The 21,192-nt window shown below is 40.7% G+C and overlaps 1 protein-coding gene across 1 annotated transcript in view; it reads right to left on the bottom strand.

The window, feature by feature from the left end:
* Positions 1 to 21,192, bottom strand: part of LOC102801028 (uncharacterized) — a 36,076-nt gene that overhangs the window by 582 nt on the left and 14,302 nt on the right. Inside the window, exons 6-7 of the mRNA XM_085495877.1 lie at positions 12,803 to 12,987; positions 9,831 to 10,007 (exon numbers count right to left, since the gene is read on the bottom strand). Of these exons, the coding sequence (XP_085352003.1) occupies positions 9,831 to 10,007; positions 12,803 to 12,987 (362 nt within the window). The remainder of the gene's footprint in view (positions 1 to 9,830; positions 10,008 to 12,802; positions 12,988 to 21,192) is intronic.

Raw genomic sequence — 21,192 nt, 5'->3', positions numbered from 1 at the left:
AGCCATGCTAGCTTATACTCATAATATGTGCCAAAAACTGGCAGTGCAATGAGAAGAGCCATGCTAGCTTATACTCATAATACATGCTAAAAACTGGCAGTGCAATGAGAAGAGCCATGCTAGCTTATACTCATAATACATGCTAAAATCTGGCAGTGCAATGTGAAGAGCCATGCTAGCTTATACTCATAATATATGCTAAAAACTGGCAGTGCAATGTGAAGAGCCATGCTAGCTTATACTCATAATATATGCTAAAAACTGGCAGTGCAATGTGAAGAGCCATGCTAGCTTATACTCATAATACATGCTAAAAACTGGCAGTGCAATGAGAAGAGCCATGCTAGCTTATACTCATAATATATGCTAAAAACTGGCAGTCCAATGTGAAGAGCCATGCTAGCTTATACTCATAATATATGCTAAAAACTGGCAGTGCAATGAGAAGAGGCATGCTAGCTTATACTCATAATATATGCTAAAAACTGGCAGTGCAATGAGTGCAAAGAGCCATGCTAGCTTATACTCATAATATATGCTAAAAACTGGCAGTGCAATGAGAAGAGCCATGCTAGCTTATACTCATAATATATGCTAAAAACTGGCAGTGCAATGAGAAGAGCCATGCTAGCTTATACTCATAATATATGCTAAAAACTGGCAGTGCAATGAGAAGAGCCATGCTAGCTTATACTCATAATATATGCTAAAAACTGGCAGTGCAATGTGAAGAGCCATGCTAGCTTATACTCATAAAATATGCTAAAAACTGGCAGTGCAATGAGAAGAGCCATGCTAGCTTATACTCATAATACATGCCAAAAACTGGCAGTGCAATGTGAAGAGCCATGCTAGCTTATACTCATAATATATGCTAAAAACTGGCAGTGCAATGAGAAGAGCCATGCTAGCTTATACTCATAATACATGCTAAAAACTGGCAGTGCAATGAGAAGAGCCATGCTAGCTTATACTCATAATATATGCTAAAAACTGGCAGTGCAATGTGAAGAGCCATGCTAGCTTATACTCATAATATATGCTAAAAACTGGCAGTGCAATGAGAAGAGCCATGCTAGCTTATACTCATAATACATGCTAAAAACTGGCAGTGCAATGTGAAGAGCCATGCTAGCTTATACTCATAATATATGCTAAAAACTGGCAGTGCAATGAGAAGAGCCATGCTAGCTTATACTCATAATATATGCTAAAAACTGGCAGTGCAATGAGTGCAAAGAGCCATGCTAGCTTATACTCATAATATATGCTAAAAACTGGCAGTGCAATGAGAAGAGCCATGCTAGCTTATACTCATAATATATGCTAAAAACTGGCAGTGCAATGAGAAGAGCCATGCTAGCTTATACTCATAATATATGCTAAAAACTGGCAGTGCAATGAGAAGAGCCATGCTAGCTTATACTCATAATATATGCTAAAAACTGGCAGTGCAATGTGAAGAGCCATGCTAGCTTATACGAGGTATGTAAATCTGTCGAAATGGACATAGTGCGAGTGGTTAGTGCTAGTAGCACTAATCCGAAAAAGTACTAGATCTAGTGCTAAAATGGCACTAGATCTAGTGCAAAAACGGCACTAGATCTAGTGCTAAAATGTACATAGTGCGAGTGGCATTGATATTGCGTTGTCAACGACGTCAAGACATCCCGTGATTCTCTGAAAATAAATTAATATTTACGTAAAATTGTTGTATCTTTCATTCATTGGAAATGTGCTACAGTGGGAAAATTGAGAATGTCATTGTCCACGTTTGTCGTAATACTAATAGACCTTTGGAACAACGCGATCGGCCGGGAAACTAGCTGAAACAGTGAAACTGCAGGTCGAACTGCGCAATTTTTACAAATTGTGAATAGATATACTGTATGAAATGGTATTGTGGGGAAGTCCCGGGTCCCAGTAAAGCTTGGTGGGTTGTGCGTGTACTGCGATTTTCACGCAATCCTGTTGTTACATTGTATCATGGAGGAACTAACGGAATATGATGTAACCTCGCCGATTTTTTATTTTTTTAACGTGATCATATTATGTATGTCTAGACACTTTCTCTGCAATAATATTTTTTAGAAGCCCTTAGGATTTTTTGTTGTAGACTCTCGAAATCTTGTTCTTGTTACAGTTGCTAATAATTAAAACATGTGAAGTAACAAGTTCATCTGTTGAATTTCCGGTTGTGAAATACGTATTTTAACCCTCACAGCTAAACAAACCCAGTGTATGGTCGCGTTAAAAAAAAATGGGACCAAGAAATCGTCCAGGGCGATTTTTCGGCAGTTTTTAAATTTATTTTTTAAAATATTTTGTCGTAATTTATCGGACATTTCAATCGTTCCTGACGCCTAAATCAGTCTATTTAAGTTTTTATTCAAGAGCGTGTTTATTTTGACTAGCGTAAGCTCCGTTTGGACAAAGAGCTGTTATCACTGTAAACAATGTGAAATTATTCTTCTTATGCTAAGTTCATCTTTGAAAACAACTATTTTTTTATTTTAAAAAAAAATCATGCCATTTTCCCACCAAAATCCAAGCCAAAAGAGCGTACTACAACATCGGCAAATCTCTTCCGCGTTGCGTTCAATAACATTAACATATTTAAATGAGCTATGATGATTTGAACGCGTTGGCATCGTCCAGCATTTTGATTGGTAAGCAAATAACACCGAATAAACGGCAAGGTAAAGACTATGTCTAATTATAGTAAATACGTACTGCGTGCGTGACTCGAACCGGCGCTCGCGTACGGCACCTAATCGCCTAGCTTCACGCCACTACACGTCTTCCCCTCGGCCACCGGGCATCCCCAAAAAAGGATGCTTAATAACCGAGCTTATTACGTGCAGAGAACGTGAAACCCGTCCACGCGATACGCGCCACACAGCATGGCCAGAATGCGGCAAAGGCCTTCAGATCTGGCTGTAGTAGGATGGTGAAAGTAATGGTACAGCATTTTAACAGTGAATAAGTACTGAGAAATAATTTTTAAACTCATAGTTGCTGTCGACATAGGAAGTAAAGTAAGCAAATAACACCGAATAAACGGCAAGGCATTTTGATTGGTTAATTTGCGATTTGACCTATTAGCTCAACTCATGCAAGAGAAGCGCATGGCGGATACCCTACCGCATCGACCGTTTATATCATTTGCTTACGATGAAACTAAGTTGAATTTTATTTGAATTTCATAAAAATTATCGATTTTTTTTTTTTTGCGTTATTATAATCACTACTGACTAATAATCAACGTTTGTGAAACGTAGCATGTCCGGATTGAGCATCTGTGATCGCTTGCCGGGATTGTTAATGCAGTTGTGTTCGTTTTTATTAGAAACGTCGTTTAAAATATACTTTTGTTACCAATAAAATAAAAACAAATGTATTTGAAAAATGACACTGGGCGACACTTTAATGACATTTCAGGTGGTCTACTTTTTAATTCAGCAATAATTATTAATTATTGTTAATTCTGCAATAGTTTCTTTCGTCTTGGGTGGCCCAACTCACGGCGTAGAAAGTCTGTGTAGTTGGATACAATGAAAATGTCCCCCCAAACTAATTGATTATTTTTTTTTTTATATTTTGAACCCCAAATAAGCGCACATCAGCCGTGAAATCCCCAGGGCGATTTTTCGGATGGGCGAATTTACGGCAGAATCCGGTATTATATAAAGAAAGTATTATTATGGACATCTCACGCATATTGCCAATGTTTTATACTGTTTGCAGTTTGCATATGAAAGTGGTTGTTGATGCCCCTCCTATTATTCGACGTCGTTGACAATGCGATAACAATGCCACTCGCACTGTGCACATTTTAGCACTAGATCTAGTGCCATTTTAGCGCTAGATCTAGTGCCATTTTAGCACTAGATCTAGTACTTTTTCGGATTAGTGCTACTAGCACTAACCACTCGCACTACGCCCATTTCGACACATTTACATACATGCTTATACTCATAATATATGCTAAAAACTGGCAGTGCAATGAGAAGAGCCATGCTAGCTTATACTCATAATACATGCTAAAAACTGGCAGTGCAATGTGAAGAGCCATGCTAGCTTATACTCATAATATATGCCAAAAACTGGCAGTGCAATGAGAAGAGCCATGCTAGCTTATACTCATAATATATGCTAAAAACTGGCAGTGCAATGAGAAGAGCCATGCTAGCTTATACTCATAATACATGCTAAAAACTGGCAGTGCAATGAGAAGAGCCATGCTAGCTTATACTCATAATATATGCTAAAAACTGGCAGTGCAATGTGAAGAGCCATGCTAGCTTATACTCATAATATATGCCAAAAACTGGCAGTGCAATGAGAAGAGCCATGCTAGCTTATACTCATAATATATGCTAAAAACTGACAGTGCAATGTGAAGAGCCATGCTAGCTTATACTCATAATATATGCCAAAAACTGGCAGTGCAATGAGAAGAGCCATGCTAGCTTATACTCATAATATATGCTAAAAACTGGCAGTGCAATGAGAAGAGCCATGCTAGCTTATACTCATAATATATGCTAAAAACTGGCAGTGCAATGTGAAGAGCCATGCTAGCTTATACTCATAATATATGCCAAAAACTGGCAGTGCAATGAGAAGAGCCATGCTAGCTTATACTCATAATATATGCTAAAAACTGGCAGTGCAATGAGAAGAGCCATGCTAGCTTATACTCATAATATATGCTAAAAACTGGCAGTGCAATGAGAAGAGCCATGCTAGCTTATACTCATAATATATGCTAAAAACTGGCAGTGCAATGAGTGCAAAGAGCCATGCTAGCTTATACTCATAATATATGCTAAAAACTGGCAGTGCAATGAGAAGAGCCATGCTAGCTTATACATTGTACTCATAATATATGCTAAAAACTGGCAGTGCAATGAGAAGAGCCATGCTAGCTTATACTCATAATATATGCTAAAAACTGGCAGTGCAATGAGAAGAGCCATGCTAGCTTATACTCATAATATATGCTAAAAACTGGCAGTGCAATGTGAAGAGCCATGCTAGCTTATACTCATAATACATGCTAAAAACTGGCAGTGCAATGTGAAGAGCCATGCTAGCTTATACTCATAAGATATGCTAAACACTGGCAGTGCAATGAGAAGAGCCATGCTAGCTTATACTCATAATACATGCTAAAAACTGGCAGTGCAATGTGAAGAGCCATGCTAGCTTATACTCATAATACATGCTAAAAACTGGCAGTGCAATGAGAAGAGCCATGCTAGCTTATACTCATAATATATGCTAAAAACTGGCAGTGCAATGTGAAGAGCCATGCTAGCTTATACTCAAAATATATGCTAAAAACTGGCAGTGCAATGAGAAGAGCCATGCTAGCTTATACTCATAATACATGCTAAAAACTGGCAGTGCAATGTGAAGAGCCATGCTAGCTTATACTCATAATATATGCTAAAAACTGGCAGTGCAATGAGAAGAGCCATGCTAGCTTATACTCATAATATATGCTAAAAACTGGCAGTGCAATGAGTGCAAAGAGCCATGCTAGCTTATACTCATAATATATGCTAAAAACTGGCAGTGCAATGAGAAGAGCCATGCTAGCTTATACTCATAATATATGCTAAAAACTGGCAGTGCAATGAGAAGAGCCATGCTAGCTTATACTCATAATATATGCTAAAAACTGGCAGTGCAATGTGAAGAGCCATGCTAGCTTATACTCATAATATATGCTAAAAACTGGCAGTGCAATGAGAAGAGCCATGCTAGCTTATACTCATAATACATGCTAAAAACTGGCAGTGCAATGTAAAGAGCCATGCTAGCTTATACTCATAATATATGCTAAAAACTGGCAGTGCAATGAGAAGAGCCATGCTAGCTTATACTCATAATATATGCTAAAAACTGGCAGTGCAATGTGAAGAGCCATGCTAGCTTATACTCATAATATATGCTAAAAACTGGCAGTGCAATGAGAAGAGCCATGCTAGCTTATACTCATAATACATGCTAAAAACTGGCAGTGCAATGAGAAGAGCCATGCTAGCTTATACACATAATATATGCTAAAAACTGGCAGTGCAATGAGAAGAGCCATGCTAGCTTATACTCATAATACATGCTAAAAACTGGCAGTGCAATGTGAAGAGCCATGCTAGCTTACACTCATAATATATGCTAAAAACTGGCAGTGCAATGTGAAGAGCCATGCTAGCTTATACTCATAATATATGCTAAAAACTGGCAGTGCAATGAGAAGAGCCATGCTAGCTTATACATTGTACTCATAATATATGCTAAAAACTGGCAGTGCAATGAGAAGAGCCATGCTAGCTTATACTCATAATATATGCTAAAAACTGGCAGTGCAATGAGAAGAGCCATGCTAGCTTATACTCATAATATATGCTAAAAACTGGCAGTGCAATGTGAAGAGCCATGCTAGCTTATACTCATAATACATGCTAAAAACTGGCAGTGCAATGTGAAGAGCCATGCTAGCTTATACTCATAAGATATGCTAAACACTGGCAGTGCAATGAGAAGAGCCATGCTAGCTTATACTCATAATACATGCTAAAAACTGGCAGTGCAATGTGAAGAGCCATGCTAGCTTATACTCATAATACATGCTAAAAACTGGCAGTGCAATGAGAAGAGCCATGCTAGCTTATACTCATAATATATGCTAAAAACTGGCAGTGCAATGTGAAGAGCCATGCTAGCTTATACTCAAAATATATGCTAAAAACTGGCAGTGCAATGAGAAGAGCCATGCTAGCTTATACTCATAATACATGCTAAAACTGGCAGTGCAATGTGAAGAGCCATGCTAGCTTATACTCATAATATATGCTAAAAACTGGCAGTGCAATGAGAAGAGCCATGCTAGCTTATACTCATAATATATGCTAAAAACTGGCAGTGCAATGAGTGCAAAGAGCCATGCTAGCTTATACTCATAATATATGCTAAAAACTGGCAGTGCAATGAGAAGAGCCATGCTAGCTTATACTCATAATATATGCTAAAAACTGGCAGTGCAATGAGAAGAGCCATGCTAGCTTATACTCATAATATATGCTAAAAACTGGCAGTGCAATGTGAAGAGCCATGCTAGCTTATACTCATAATATATGCTAAAAACTGGCAGTGCAATGAGAAGAGCCATGCTAGCTTATACTCATAATACATGCTAAAAACTGGCAGTGCAATGTAAAGAGCCATGCTAGCTTATACTCATAATATATGCTAAAAACTGGCAGTGCAATGAGAAGAGCCATGCTAGCTTATACTCATAATATATGCTAAAAACTGGCAGTGCAATGTGAAGAGCCATGCTAGCTTATACTCATAATATATGCTAAAAACTGGCAGTGCAATGAGAAGAGCCATGCTAGCTTATACTCATAATACATGCTAAAAACTGGCAGTGCAATGAGAAGAGCCATGCTAGCTTATACACATAATATATGCTAAAAACTGGCAGTGCAATGAGAAGAGCCATGCTAGCTTATACTCATAATACATGCTAAAAACTGGCAGTGCAATGTGAAGAGCCATGCTAGCTTACACTCATAATATATGCTAAAAACTGGCAGTGCAATGTGAAGAGCCATGCTAGCTTATACTCATAATATATGCTAAAAACTGGCAGTGCAATGTGAAGAGCCATGCTAGCTTATACTCATAATATATGCTAAAAACTGGCAGTGCAATGTGAAGAGCCATGCTAGCTTATACTCATAATACCGGGTATATGCCAAAAACTGGCAGTGCAATGAGAAGAGCCATGCTAGCTTATACTCATAATATATGCTAAAAACTGGCAGTGCAATGAGAAGAGCCATGCTAGCTTATACTCATAATATATGCTAAAAACTGGCAGTGCAATGTGAAGAGCCATGCTAGCTTATACTCATAATATATGCTAAAAACTGGCAGTGCAATGAGAAGAGCCTTGCTAGCTTATACTCATAATACATGCTAAAAACTGGCAGTGCAATGAGAAGAGCCATGCTAGCTTATACTCATAATACATGCTAAAAACTGGCAGTGCAATGTGAAGAGCCATGCTAGCTTATACTCATAATATATGCTAAAAACTGGCAGTGCAATGTGAAGAGCCATGCTAGCTTATACTCATAATATATGCTAAAAACTGGCAGTGCAATGAGAAGAGCCATGCTAGCTTATACTCATAATACATGCTAAAAACTGGCAGTGCAATGTGAAGAGCCATGCTAGCTTATACTCATAATACATGCTAAAAACTGGCAGTGCAATGAGAAGAGCCATGCTAGCTTATACTCATAATATATGCTAAAAACTGGCAGTGCAATGTGAAGAGCCATGCTAGCTTATACTCATAATATATGCTAAAAACTGGCAGTGCAATGAGAAGAGCCATGCTAGCTTATACTCATAATACATGCTAAAAACTGGCAGTGCAATGTGAAGAGCCATGCTAGCTTATACTCATAATATATGCTAAAAACTGGCAGTGCAATGTGAAGAGCCATGCTAGCTTATAGTCCAATTACAAACTGCTCAGCCAATTCACAAACATCATGGATTAAAGAAGACTTAGAAAAATCTTTTGTGTCCTGAAGCATAAAATAAATTAACATTACCCGATCACATTTAAGACTAGCCTATTAAACATGTTGACTAATGTACCTTAGCTTTTTAAGATCAAAGAATATCAGATTCACAGATCACTAATAAAAATATAACTAAAAATATTGCAAACAAATAGAATAAATTTTTATTTTTAAATTATTAGGTGTACTATGCAGAAACACCATCCGTACACTAAACAAGTCTGTGGAAACCCAACACCACATATGTTTATATTTCATTCATGTTAAGTTTCTGATGAGGTAACAGAAAGCTGGCTAATTTGTGCAAATTAAGTAATTAATAAGCACAGAATTTATTCATAAACTAAACAGGCATGTGTAAAACCTAAGAGTAAATACTGGAAATACCTTTGGGACAGCAAATAATCCAATTAATGTAAATTAGGTGAGTGATATACAAAGATGTAACTCCAAATTAGTCATGTTAGTTTAGTACTAGTATTGTACACCCCATGTGTATCAACTGTGAGTGTATTATTATGCAAATTAGATATTTAATATTCGATCATGTGAATATTTATTAGTGTGCAAAAATTTCAACTTATTTAATAACACACATATTTACTATTTAAATGTTATTGCAATGTAATAATTTATCCACTTTGTTTAATTCGTGACTTGTTTGAATTTCACGAACATAACATTTAATAATGTTCAATCTTTCAGACTTGTTCAATTCCAGGCCGATGCACTTTTAAACATAATATTACATGTATAATGTGTGATCTTTTGGATTTATTTATTTGAAACAAACATACTTTTAAAATTTATTCAGACGTAATATAGTAATGCGAGATCTATCTGACTTATTTATTTAAGACAACATAATTTTTAAATTGTAGTTCATTTAATCATGCACGATCATATTTCAAACCTATATAATTTGAGACAAATATACTTTTAATATTGTAATGCGATCATCTTTCTGACTTTTGTAATTTGCAACAAAGTTACCTTTTAAATTTAAAGCGTAAAACTGTAATGCTAGATCTTTCCAATTTATTACATTTAAAATTATGGGTACATATTGAATTCTGACAAATTACTTTTTAAACTGTGTGAGCAGAGATCTACTAAGTATTTATATCATATTTTTTGAATCTAACAATTTCAGTCAGTAATAATTCATCACAATTAACAATTAAGGAAACTGATTGTAAAAAAAAATCTGACACTTACACTGGTTCTTATTTTCTTTAAATCATCATAGGTTAACATTGTAGCATCCTTCTTCCGCTGGTATATTTGTGGAAGGTGGATTTCAGCGACCTTTAACCTCTGATTCGTGGCTCCAAGGCGTGGAATATGTTCACTTGGTATACGCTTAGTTTTCTTGATGAGTAAATGTTGATTGTTCTACAGAAGCGAACACACATATAATGTAACTGCCTTATATAATGATCATTTCAGATAATTCTTCAGATGCTTATAGACTAGCATCTAGGAAGAATCTTGTAGTTGCTTGTATCTCTGATTTATGTACCAAATCTGAACAACAGCTGACTATTTATGACAGAGATCTGTGTCCCAAATGGCAGAAATGCTATATTTGATGCATTTTAACATTAAAATGGTCACTATTTGGCCATCCCTTCTTGAATATGAAAAACAAATGCATGTGCATATAATGTGTGACACAATGCATACATAAAATTTGATATGGTTCTGGAACAGCATTTGTTAAAACAAAATGGTCACCAGTCAGCCATTTTAAATTCGATCTTGATGTGCACTCACAATTGAATGAAAAATAAAGCCCTCATTATGTCCAATATATGTACCAAGTTTGAATAAAATCTAATCATATATGACTTCAGAGATTAAAATGTTGGCCATTTGGCCACCTTGAATTGAGTCTTGAAACTAAAGATTCAATATCTATGCTATCACATCACAACAGTATGTTATCACATCACAACAGTATGCTATCACATCACAACAGTATGCCAACACATCACAACAGTATGCTAACACATCACAACAGTATGCCAACACATCACACCAGTATGCTAACACATCACAACAGTATGCCAACACATCACAACAGTATGCCAACACATCACAACAGTATGCTAACACATCACACCAGTATGCCAACACATCACAACAGTATGCCAACACATCACACCAGTATACCAACACATCACACCAGTATGCTAACACATCACAACAGTATGCCAACACATCACACCAGTATGCCAACACATCACACCAGTATGCTAACACATCACAACAGTATGCTAACACATCACAACAGTATGCCAACACATCACAACAGTATGTTATCACATCACAACAGTATGCCAACACATCACAACAGTATGCTAACACATCACAACAGTATGCCAACACATCACAACAGTATGCTAACACATCACAACAGTATGCCAACACATCACAACAGTATGTTATCACATCACAACAGTATACCAACACATCACAACAGTATGCTAACACATCACAACAGTATGCCAACACATCACAACAGTATGCCAACACATCACGACAGTATGTTATCACATCACAACAGTATGCTAACACATCACAACAGTATGCCAACACATCACACCAGTATGCTAACACATCACAACAGTATGCTAACACATCACAACAGTATGCCAACACATCACAACAGTATGCCAACACATCACAACAGTATGCCAACACATCACAACAGTATGTTATCACATCACAACAGTATACCAACACATCACAACAGTATGCTAACACATCACAACAGTATGCCAACACATCACAACAGTATGCCAACACATCACAACAGTATGTTATCACATCACAACAGTATGCCAACACATCACAACAGTATGTTATCACATCACAACAGTATACCAACACATCACAACAGTATGCTAACACATCACAACAGTATGCCAACACATCACAACAGTATGCCAACACATCACAACAGTATGCCAACACATCACAACAGTATGCCAACACATCACAACAGTATGTTATCACATCACAACAGTATACCAACACATCACAACAGTATGCTAACACATCACAACAGTATGCCAACACATCACAACAGTATGCCAACACATCACAACAGTATGTTATCACATCACAACAGTATGCCAACACATCACAACAGTATGCCAACACATCACAACAGTATGCTAACACATCACACCAGTATGCCAACACATCACAACAGTATGCCAACACATCACACCAGTATGCTAACACATCACAACAGTATGCCAACACATCACAACAGTATGCCAACACATCACAACAGTATGTTATCACATCACAACAGTATGCCAACACATCACAACAGTATGTTATCACATCACAACAGTATGCTAATACATCACAACAGTATGCCAACACATCACAACAGTATGCCAACACATCACAACAGTATGCCAACACATCACAACAGTATGCCAACACATCACAACAGTATGCCAACACATCACAACAGTATGTTATCACATCACAACAGTATACCAACACATCACAACAGTATGCTAACACATCACAACAGTATGCCAACACATCACAACAGTATGCCAACACATCACAACAGTATGTTATCACATCACAACAGTATGCCAACACATCACAACAGTATGCCAACACATCACAACAGTATGCTAACACATCACACCAGTATGCCAACACATCACAACAGTATGCCAACACATCACACCAGTATGCTAACACATCACAACAGTATGCCAACACATCACAACAGTATGCCAACACATCACAACAGTATGCTAACACATCACAACAGTATGTTATCACATCACAACAGTATACCAACACATCACAACAGTATGCTAATACATCACAACAGTATGCCAACACATCACAACAGTATGCCAACACATCACAACAGTATACCAACACATCACAACAGTATGCTAATACATCACAACAGTATGCTAACACATCACACCAGTATGCCAACACATCACAACAGTATGCTAACACATCACAACAGTATGTTATCACATCACAACAGTATGCTAATACATCACAACAGTTATATGTTAACAAAACACAACTCAACAAGGTGCAACACCTTCTAACAATTAATCCTGACATACACATGTACACTATTAGTTTGTGGAAAGATACAGCAGCTGGGACATCTTCACTAAAACTATACTTACCTTTTCACAATCAGGTAATTGTTCATGTGTAGTTGGCAGCTGTGCCTGGGGCGAATGTAGTCCAAAATTGATACGAAGCATGATTCGGCCACACTTTTTTCTTCTAGGTACAGTTTGAGATTTAGTCTTCTTCTTAGTAAGAAAAATATGCAGCGGTTGAGCATATGGACTATTTTGATTTTCACCTAGAACAACATGAAATATGGCAACAAATTAAACAGGGGTTATATAGGAAATATATAGAATCCCTAATGTAGAGTCAATGCACATATTGCAATATTATTTTTATGTGGGAGTTAATTAAGGCCTGTCCACCTATTTCAGACAGGAAGATTTCAACCATAACTTTATGAAGTTGTCTGTATCTTGGACACATATAACAAATTAAGTTGGTTAAGTTACAACTGTTGTTAAGGAAAATGCTTGCTGAGTTTTAAAACCTATATGCAATTTACACATTATGAACTATGAATACAATGTCTACAATGCATTTTCACTGATAGATCAACATTTTTATACATCCATATCTCACCTGTACAGCAACTCCTGGTTGGCATTGAATGGGGTTGGTGGCACTACAGAGTGGCTCAAAAAGGTACATCAAAAGGGACCTTACCTACACAGCAACCCCTGGTTGGCATCGAATGGGATTGGTGGCACCACAGAGTGACTCAAAAAGGTATCTTACCTGCACAGCAACCCCTGGTTGGCATTGAATGGGATTGGTGGCACTACTGAGTGAACTCAAAAAGGTATCTTACCTACACAGCAACCCCTGATTGGCATTGAATGGGATTGATGGCACTACAGAGTGACTCAAAAAGGTATCTTACCTACACAGCAACCCCTGGTTGTCATTGAATGGGGTTGGTGGCACTACAGAGTGACTCAAAAAGGTATCTTACCTGCACAGCAACCCCTGGTTGGCATTGAATGGGATTGCTGGCACCACAGAGTGAACTCAAAAAAGGTATCTTACCTACACAGCAACCCCTGGTTGGCATTGAATGGGATTGGTGGCACTACAGAGTGACTCAAAAAGGTATCTTACCTGCACAGCAACCCCTGGTTGGCATTGAATGAGATTGGTGGCACTACAGAGTGACTCAAAAAGGTATCTTACTTACACAGCAACCCCTGGTTGGCATTGAATGGGATTGGTGGCACCACAGAGTGACTCAAAAAGGTATCTTACCGACACAGCAACCCCTGGTTGGCATGGAATGGGATTGGTGGCACCACAGAGTAACTCAAAAAGGTATCTTACCTACACAGCAACCCCTGGTTGGCATTGAATGGGATTGGTGGCACCACAGAGTGACTCAAAAAGGTATCTTACCTGCATAACAACCCCTGGTTGGCATTGAATGGGATTGGTGGCACTACACAGTGACTCAAAAGGTATCTTACCTACACAGCAACCCCTGGTTGTCATTGAATGGGGTTGGTGGCACTACAGAGTGACTCAAAAAGGTATCTTACCTGCACAGCAACCCCTGGTTGGCATTGAATGGGATTGCTGGCACCACAGAGTGAACTCAAAAAAGGTATCTTACCTACACAGCAACCCCTGGTTGGCATTGAATGGGATTGGTGGCACTACAGAGTGACTCAAAAAGGTATCATACCTGCACAGCAACCCCTGGTTGGCATTGAATGGGATTGGTTGCACCACAGAGTGACTCAAAAAGGTATCTTACCTACACAGCAATCCCTGGTTGGTATTAAATGGGATTGGTGGCACCACAGAGTGAACTCAAAAAGGAATCTTACCTACACAGCAACCCCTGGTTGGCATTGAATGGGATTGGTGGCACTACAGAGTGACTCAAAAAGGTATCTTACCTGCACAGCAACCCCTGGTTGGCATTGAATGGGATTGGTTGCACCACAGAGTGACTCAAAAAGGTATCTTACCTACACAGCAATCCCTGGTTGGTATTAAATGGGATTGGTGGCACCACAGAGTGAACTCAAAAAGGTATCTTACCTACACAGCAACCCCTGGTTGGCATTGAATGGGATTGGGGGCACTACAGAGTGACTCAAAAAGGTATCTTACCTACACAGCAACCCCTGGTTGGCATTGAATGGGATTGGTGGCACCACAGAGTGAACTCAAAAAGGTATCTTACCTACACAGCAACCCCTGGTTGGCATTGAATGGGATTGGTGGCACTACAGAGTGACTCAAAAAGGTATCTTACCTACACAGCAACCCCTGGTTGGCATTGAATGGGATTGGTGGCACCACAGAGTGACTCAAAAAGGTATCTTACCTATACAGCAACCCCTGGTTGGCATGGAATGGGATTGGTGGCACCACAGAGTGACTCAAAAAGGTATCTTACCTACACAGCAACCCCTGGTTGGCATTGAATGGGATTGGTGGCACCACAGAGTGACTCAAAAAGGTATCTTACCTACACAGCAACCCCTGTTTGGCATGGAATGGGATTGGTGGCACCACAGAGTGACTCAAAAAGGTATCTTACCTACACAGCAACCCCTGGTTGGCATTGAATGGGATTGGTGGCACCACAGAGTGACTCAAAAAGGTATCTTACCTACATAACAACCCCAGGTTGGCATTGAATGGGATTGGTGGCACTACAGAGTGACTCAAAAAGGTATCTTACCTGCACAGCATCCCCTGGTTGGCATTGAATGAGATTGGTGGCACCACAGAGTGACTCAAAATAGTATCTTACCTGCACAGCAACGCCTGGTTGGCATTGAATGGGGTTGGTGGCACAACAGAGTGACTCAAAAAGGTATCTTACCTGCACAGCAACGCCTGGTTGGCATTGAATGGGATTGGTGGCACTACAGAGTGACTCAAAAAGGTATCTTACCTACACAGCAACCCCTGGTTGGCATTGAATGGGATTGGTGGCACTACAGAGTGACTCAAAAAGGTATCTTACCTACACAGCAACCCCTGGTTGGCATTGAATGGGATTGGTGGCACTACAGAGTGACTCAAAAAGGTATCTTACCTACACAGCAACCCCTGGTTGGCATTGAATGGGATTGGTGGCACTACAGAGTGACTCAAAAAGGTATTTTACCTACACAGCAACCCCTGGTTGGCATTGAATGGGATTGGTGGCACTACAGAGTGAACTCAAAAAGGTATCTTACCTACACAGCAATCCTTGGTTGGTATTAAATGGGATTGGTGGCACTACAGAGTGACTCAAAAAGGTACCTTACCTACACAGCAACCCCTGGTTGGCATTGAATGGGATTGGTGGCACCACAGAGTGAACTCAAAAAGGTATCTTACCTGCATAACAACCCCTGGTTGGCATTGAATGGGATTGGTGGCACTACACAGTGACTCGAAAAGGTACCTTACCTGCACAGTAACCCCTGGTTGGCATTGAATGGGATTGGTGGCACTACAGAGTGACTCAAAAAGGTATCTTACCTACACAGCAACGCCTGGTTGGCATTGAATGGGATTGGTTGCACTACAGAGTGACTCAAAAAGGTATCTTACCTACACAGCAACCCCTGGTTGGCATTGAATGGGATTGATGGCACTACAGAGTGACTCAAAAAGGTATCTTACCTACACAGCAACCCCTGGTTGGCATTGAATGGGATTGGTGGCACTACAGAGTGACTCAAAAAGGTATTTTACCTACACAGCAACCCCTGGTTGGCATTGAATGGGATTGGTGGCACTACAGAGTGAACTCAAAAAGGTATCTTACCTACATAGCAATCCTTGGTTGGTATTAAATGGGATTGGTGGCACTACAGAGTGACTCAAAAAGGTACCTTACCTACACAGCAACCCCTGGTTGGCATTGAATGGGATTGATGGCACTACAGAGTGACTCAAAAAGGTATTTTACCTACACAGCAACCCCTGGTTGTCATTGAATGGGGTTGGTGGCACTACAGAGTGACTAAAAAAGGTATCTTACCTACATAACAACCCCAGGTTGGCATTGAATGGGATTGGTGGCACTACAGAGTGACTCAAAAAGGTATCATACCTGCACAGCAACCCCTGGTTGGCATTGAATGAGATTGGTGGCACCACAGAGTGACTCAAAATAGTATCTTACCTGCACAGCAACGCCTGGTTGGCATTGAATGGGGTTGGTGGCACAACAGAGTGACTCAAAAAGGTATCTTACCTGCACAGCAACGCCTGGTTGGCATTGAATGGGATTGGTGGCACTACAGAGTGACTCAAAAAGGTATCTTACCTACACAGCAACCCCTGGTTGGCATTGAATGGGATTGGTGGCACTACAGAGTGACTCAAAAAGGTATCTTACCTACACAGCAACCCCTGGTTGGCACTGAATGGGATTGGTGGCACTACAGAGTGACTCAAAAAGGTATTTTACCTACACAGCAACCCCTGGTTGGCATTGAATGGGATTGGTGGCACTACAGAGTGAACTCAAAAAGGTATCTTACCTACACAGCAATCCTTGGTTGGTATTAAATGGGATTGGTGGCACTACAGAGTGACTCAAAAAGGTACCTTACCTACACAGCAACCCCTGGTTGGCATTGAATGGGATTGGTGGCACTACAGAGTGAACTCAAAAAGGTATCTTACCTACATAACAACCCCAGGTTGGCATTGAATGGGATTGGTGGCACTACAGAGTGACTCAAAAAGGTATCTTACCTACACAGCAACCCCTGGTTGGCATTGAATGGGATTGGTGGCACTACAGAGTGAACTCAAAAAGGTATCTTACCTACATAACAACCCCAGGTTGGCATTGAATGGGATTGGTGGCACTACAGAGTGACTCAAAAAGGTATCTTACCTACACAGCAACCCCTGGTTGGCATTGAATGGGATTGGTGGCACCACAGAGTGACTCAATAAGGTACCTTACCTACACAGCAACCCCTGATTGACATTGAATGGGATTGGTGGCACCACAGAGTGACTCAAAAAGGTATCTTACCTACACAGCAACCCCTGGTTGGTATAAAATGGGATTGGTGGCACCACAGAGTGAACTCAAAAAGGTATCTTACCTGCACAGCAACCCCTGGTTGGTATTAAATGGGATTGGTGGCACCACAGAGTGACTCAAAAAGGTATCTTACCTACACAGCAACCCCTGGTTGGCATTGAATGGGATTGGTGGCACCACAGAGTGAACTCAAAAAGGTATCTTACCTACACAGCAACCCCTGGTTGGCATTGAATGGGATTGGTGGCACCACAGAGTGAACTCAAAAAGGTATCTTACCTACACAGCAACCCCTGGTTGGCATTGAATGGGATTGGTGGCACTACAGAGTGACTCAAAAAGGTATCTTACCTACACAGCAACCCCTGGTTGGCATTGAATGGGATTGGTGGCACCACAGAGTGAACTCAAAAAGGTATCTTACCTACACAGCAACCCCTGGTTGGCATTGAATGGGATTGGTGGCACCACAGAGTGACTCAAAAAGGTATCTTACCTACACAGCAATCCCTGGTTGGTATTAAATGGGATTGGTGGCACCACAGAGTGAACTCAAAAAGGTATCTTACCAACACAGCAACCCCTGGTTGGCATTGAATGGGATTGGTGGCACTACAGAGTGACTCAAAAAGGTATCTTACCTACACAGCAACCCCTGGTTGGCATTGAATGGGATTGGTGGCACTACATAGTGACTCAAAAAGGTATCTTACCTACACAGCAACCCCTGGTTGGCATGGAATGGGATTGGTGGCACCACAGAGTGACTCAAAAAGGTATCTTACCTACACAGCAACCCCTGGTTGGCATTAAATGGGATTGGTGGCACCACAGAGTGAACTCAAAAAGGTATCTTACCTGCACAGCAACCCCTGGTTGGCATTGAATGGGATTGGTGGCACTACAGAGTGACTCAAAAAGGTATCTTACCTACACAGCAACCCCTGGTTGGCATTGAATGGGATTGGTGGCACCACAGAGTGACTCAAAAAGGTATCTTACCTGCACAGCAATCCCTGGTTGGCATTGAATGGGATTGGTGGCACTACACAGTGACTCAAAAAGGTATCTTACCTACACAGCAATCCCTGGTTGGCATTGAATGGGATTGGTGGCACCACAGAGTGACTCAAAAAGGTATCTTACCTACACAGCAACCCCTGGTTGGCATGGAATGGGATTGGTGGCACCACAGAGTAACTCAAAAAGGTATCTTACCTACACAGCAACCCCTGGTTGGCATTGAATGGGATTGGTGGCACCACAGAGTGAACTCAAAAAGGTATCTTACCTGCATAACAACCCCTGGTTGGCATTGAATGGGATTGGTGGCACTACACAGTGACTCAAAAAGGTATCTTACCTGCACAGCAATCCCTGGTTGGCATTGAATGGGATTGGTGGCACTACAGAGGGACTCAAAAAGGTATCTTACCTACAAAGCAATCCCTGGTTGTTATTAAATGGGAATGGTGGCACCACAGAGTGAACTCACAAAGGTATCTTACCTACACAGCAACCCCTGGTTGGCATTGAATGGGATTGGTGGCACCACAGAGTGAACTCACAAAAAGTATCTTACCTACACAGCAACCCCTGGTTGGCATTGAATGGGATTGGTGGCACTACAGAGTGACTCAAAAAGGTACCTTACCTGCACAGTAACCCCTGGTTGGCATTGAATGGGATTGGTGGCACCACAGAGTGAACTCAAAAAGGTATCTTACCTGCACAGCAACCCCTGGTTGGCATTGAATGGGATTGGTGGCACTACAGAGTGACTCAAAAAGGTATCTTACTTACACAGCAACCCCTGGTTGGCATTGAATGGGATTGGTGGCACTACAGAGTGACTCAAAAAGGTATCTTACCTACACAGCAACCCCTGGTTGGCATTGATTGGGATTGGTGGCACCACAGAGTGAACTCAAAAAGGTATCTTACCTGCATAACAACCCCTGGTTGGCATTGAATGGGATTGGTGGCACTACACAGTGACTCAAAAAGGTATCTTACCTGCACAGCAATCACTGGTTGGCATTGCATGGGATTGGTGGCACTACAGAGGGACTCAAAAAGGTATCTTACCTACACAGCAATCCCTGGTTGGTATTAAATGGGATTGGTGGCACCACAGAGTGAACTCAAAAATGTATCTTACCTACACAGCAACCCCTGGTTGGCATTGAATGGGATTGGTGGCACCACAGAGTGAACTCACAAAAGGTATCTTACCTACACAGCAACCCCTGGTTGGCATTGAATGGGATTGGTGGCACTACAGAGTGACTCAAAAAGGTACCTTACCTACACAGTAACCCCTGGTTAGCATTGAATGGGATTGGTGGCACTACAGAGTGAACTCAAAAAGGTATCTTACCTGCACAGCAACCCCTGGTTGTCATTGAATGGGGTTGGTGGCACTACAGAGTGACTCAAAAAGGTATCTTACCTGCACAGCAACCCCGGTTGGCATTGAATGGGATTGCTGGCAACACAGAGTGAACTCAAAAAAGGTATCTTACCTACACAGCAACCCCTGGTTGGCATTGAATGGGATTGGTGGCACCACAGAGTGACTCAAAAAGGTATCTTACCTACACAGCAACCCCTGGATGGCATTGAATGGGATTGGTGGCACCACAGAGTGAACTCAAAAAGGTATCTTACCTACACAGCAACCCCTGGTTGGCATTGAATGGGATTGGTGGCACCACAGAGTGACTCAAAAAGGTATCTTACCTACACAGCAATCCCTGGTTGGTATTAAATGGGATTGGTGGCACCACAGAGTGAACTCAAAAAGGTATCTTACCTACACAGCAACCCCTGGTTGGCATTGAATGGGATTGGTGGCACTACAGAGTGACTCAAAAAGGTATCTTACCTACACAGCAACCCCTGGTTGGCATTGAATGGGATTGGTGGCACCACAGAGTGACTAAAAAAGGTACCTTACCTACACAGCAATCCCTGATTGGCATTGAATGGGATTGGTGGCACCACAGAGTGACTCAAAAAGGTATCTTACCTACACAGCAACCCCTGGTTGGTATTAAATGGGATTGGTGGCACCACAGAGTGAACTCAAAAAGGTATCTTACCTACACAGCAACCCCTGGTTGGCATTGAATGGGATTGGTGGCACTACAGAGTGAACTCAAAAAGGTATCTTACCTATACAGCAACCCCTGGTTAGCATTGAATGGGATTGGTGGCACCACAGAGTGACTCAAAAAAGTATCTTACCTACACAACAATCCCTGGTTGGTATTAAATGGGATTGGTGGCACCACAGAGTGAACTCAAAAAGGTATCTTACCTACACAGCAACCCCTGGTTGGCATTGAATGGGATTGGTGGCACTACAGAGTGAACTCAAAAAGGTATCTTACCTATACAGCAACCCCTGGTTGGCATTGAATGGGA

This window comes from Saccoglossus kowalevskii, chromosome 22 (assembly GCF_978046115.1).
Source record: "Saccoglossus kowalevskii chromosome 22, keSacKowa6.1, whole genome shotgun sequence".
NCBI classification, from domain to species: Eukaryota; Metazoa; Hemichordata; class Enteropneusta; family Harrimaniidae; genus Saccoglossus; species Saccoglossus kowalevskii.
Note: the sequence above shows the minus strand (reverse complement) of the source record. Positions and strands in the feature narration are given on the sequence as shown.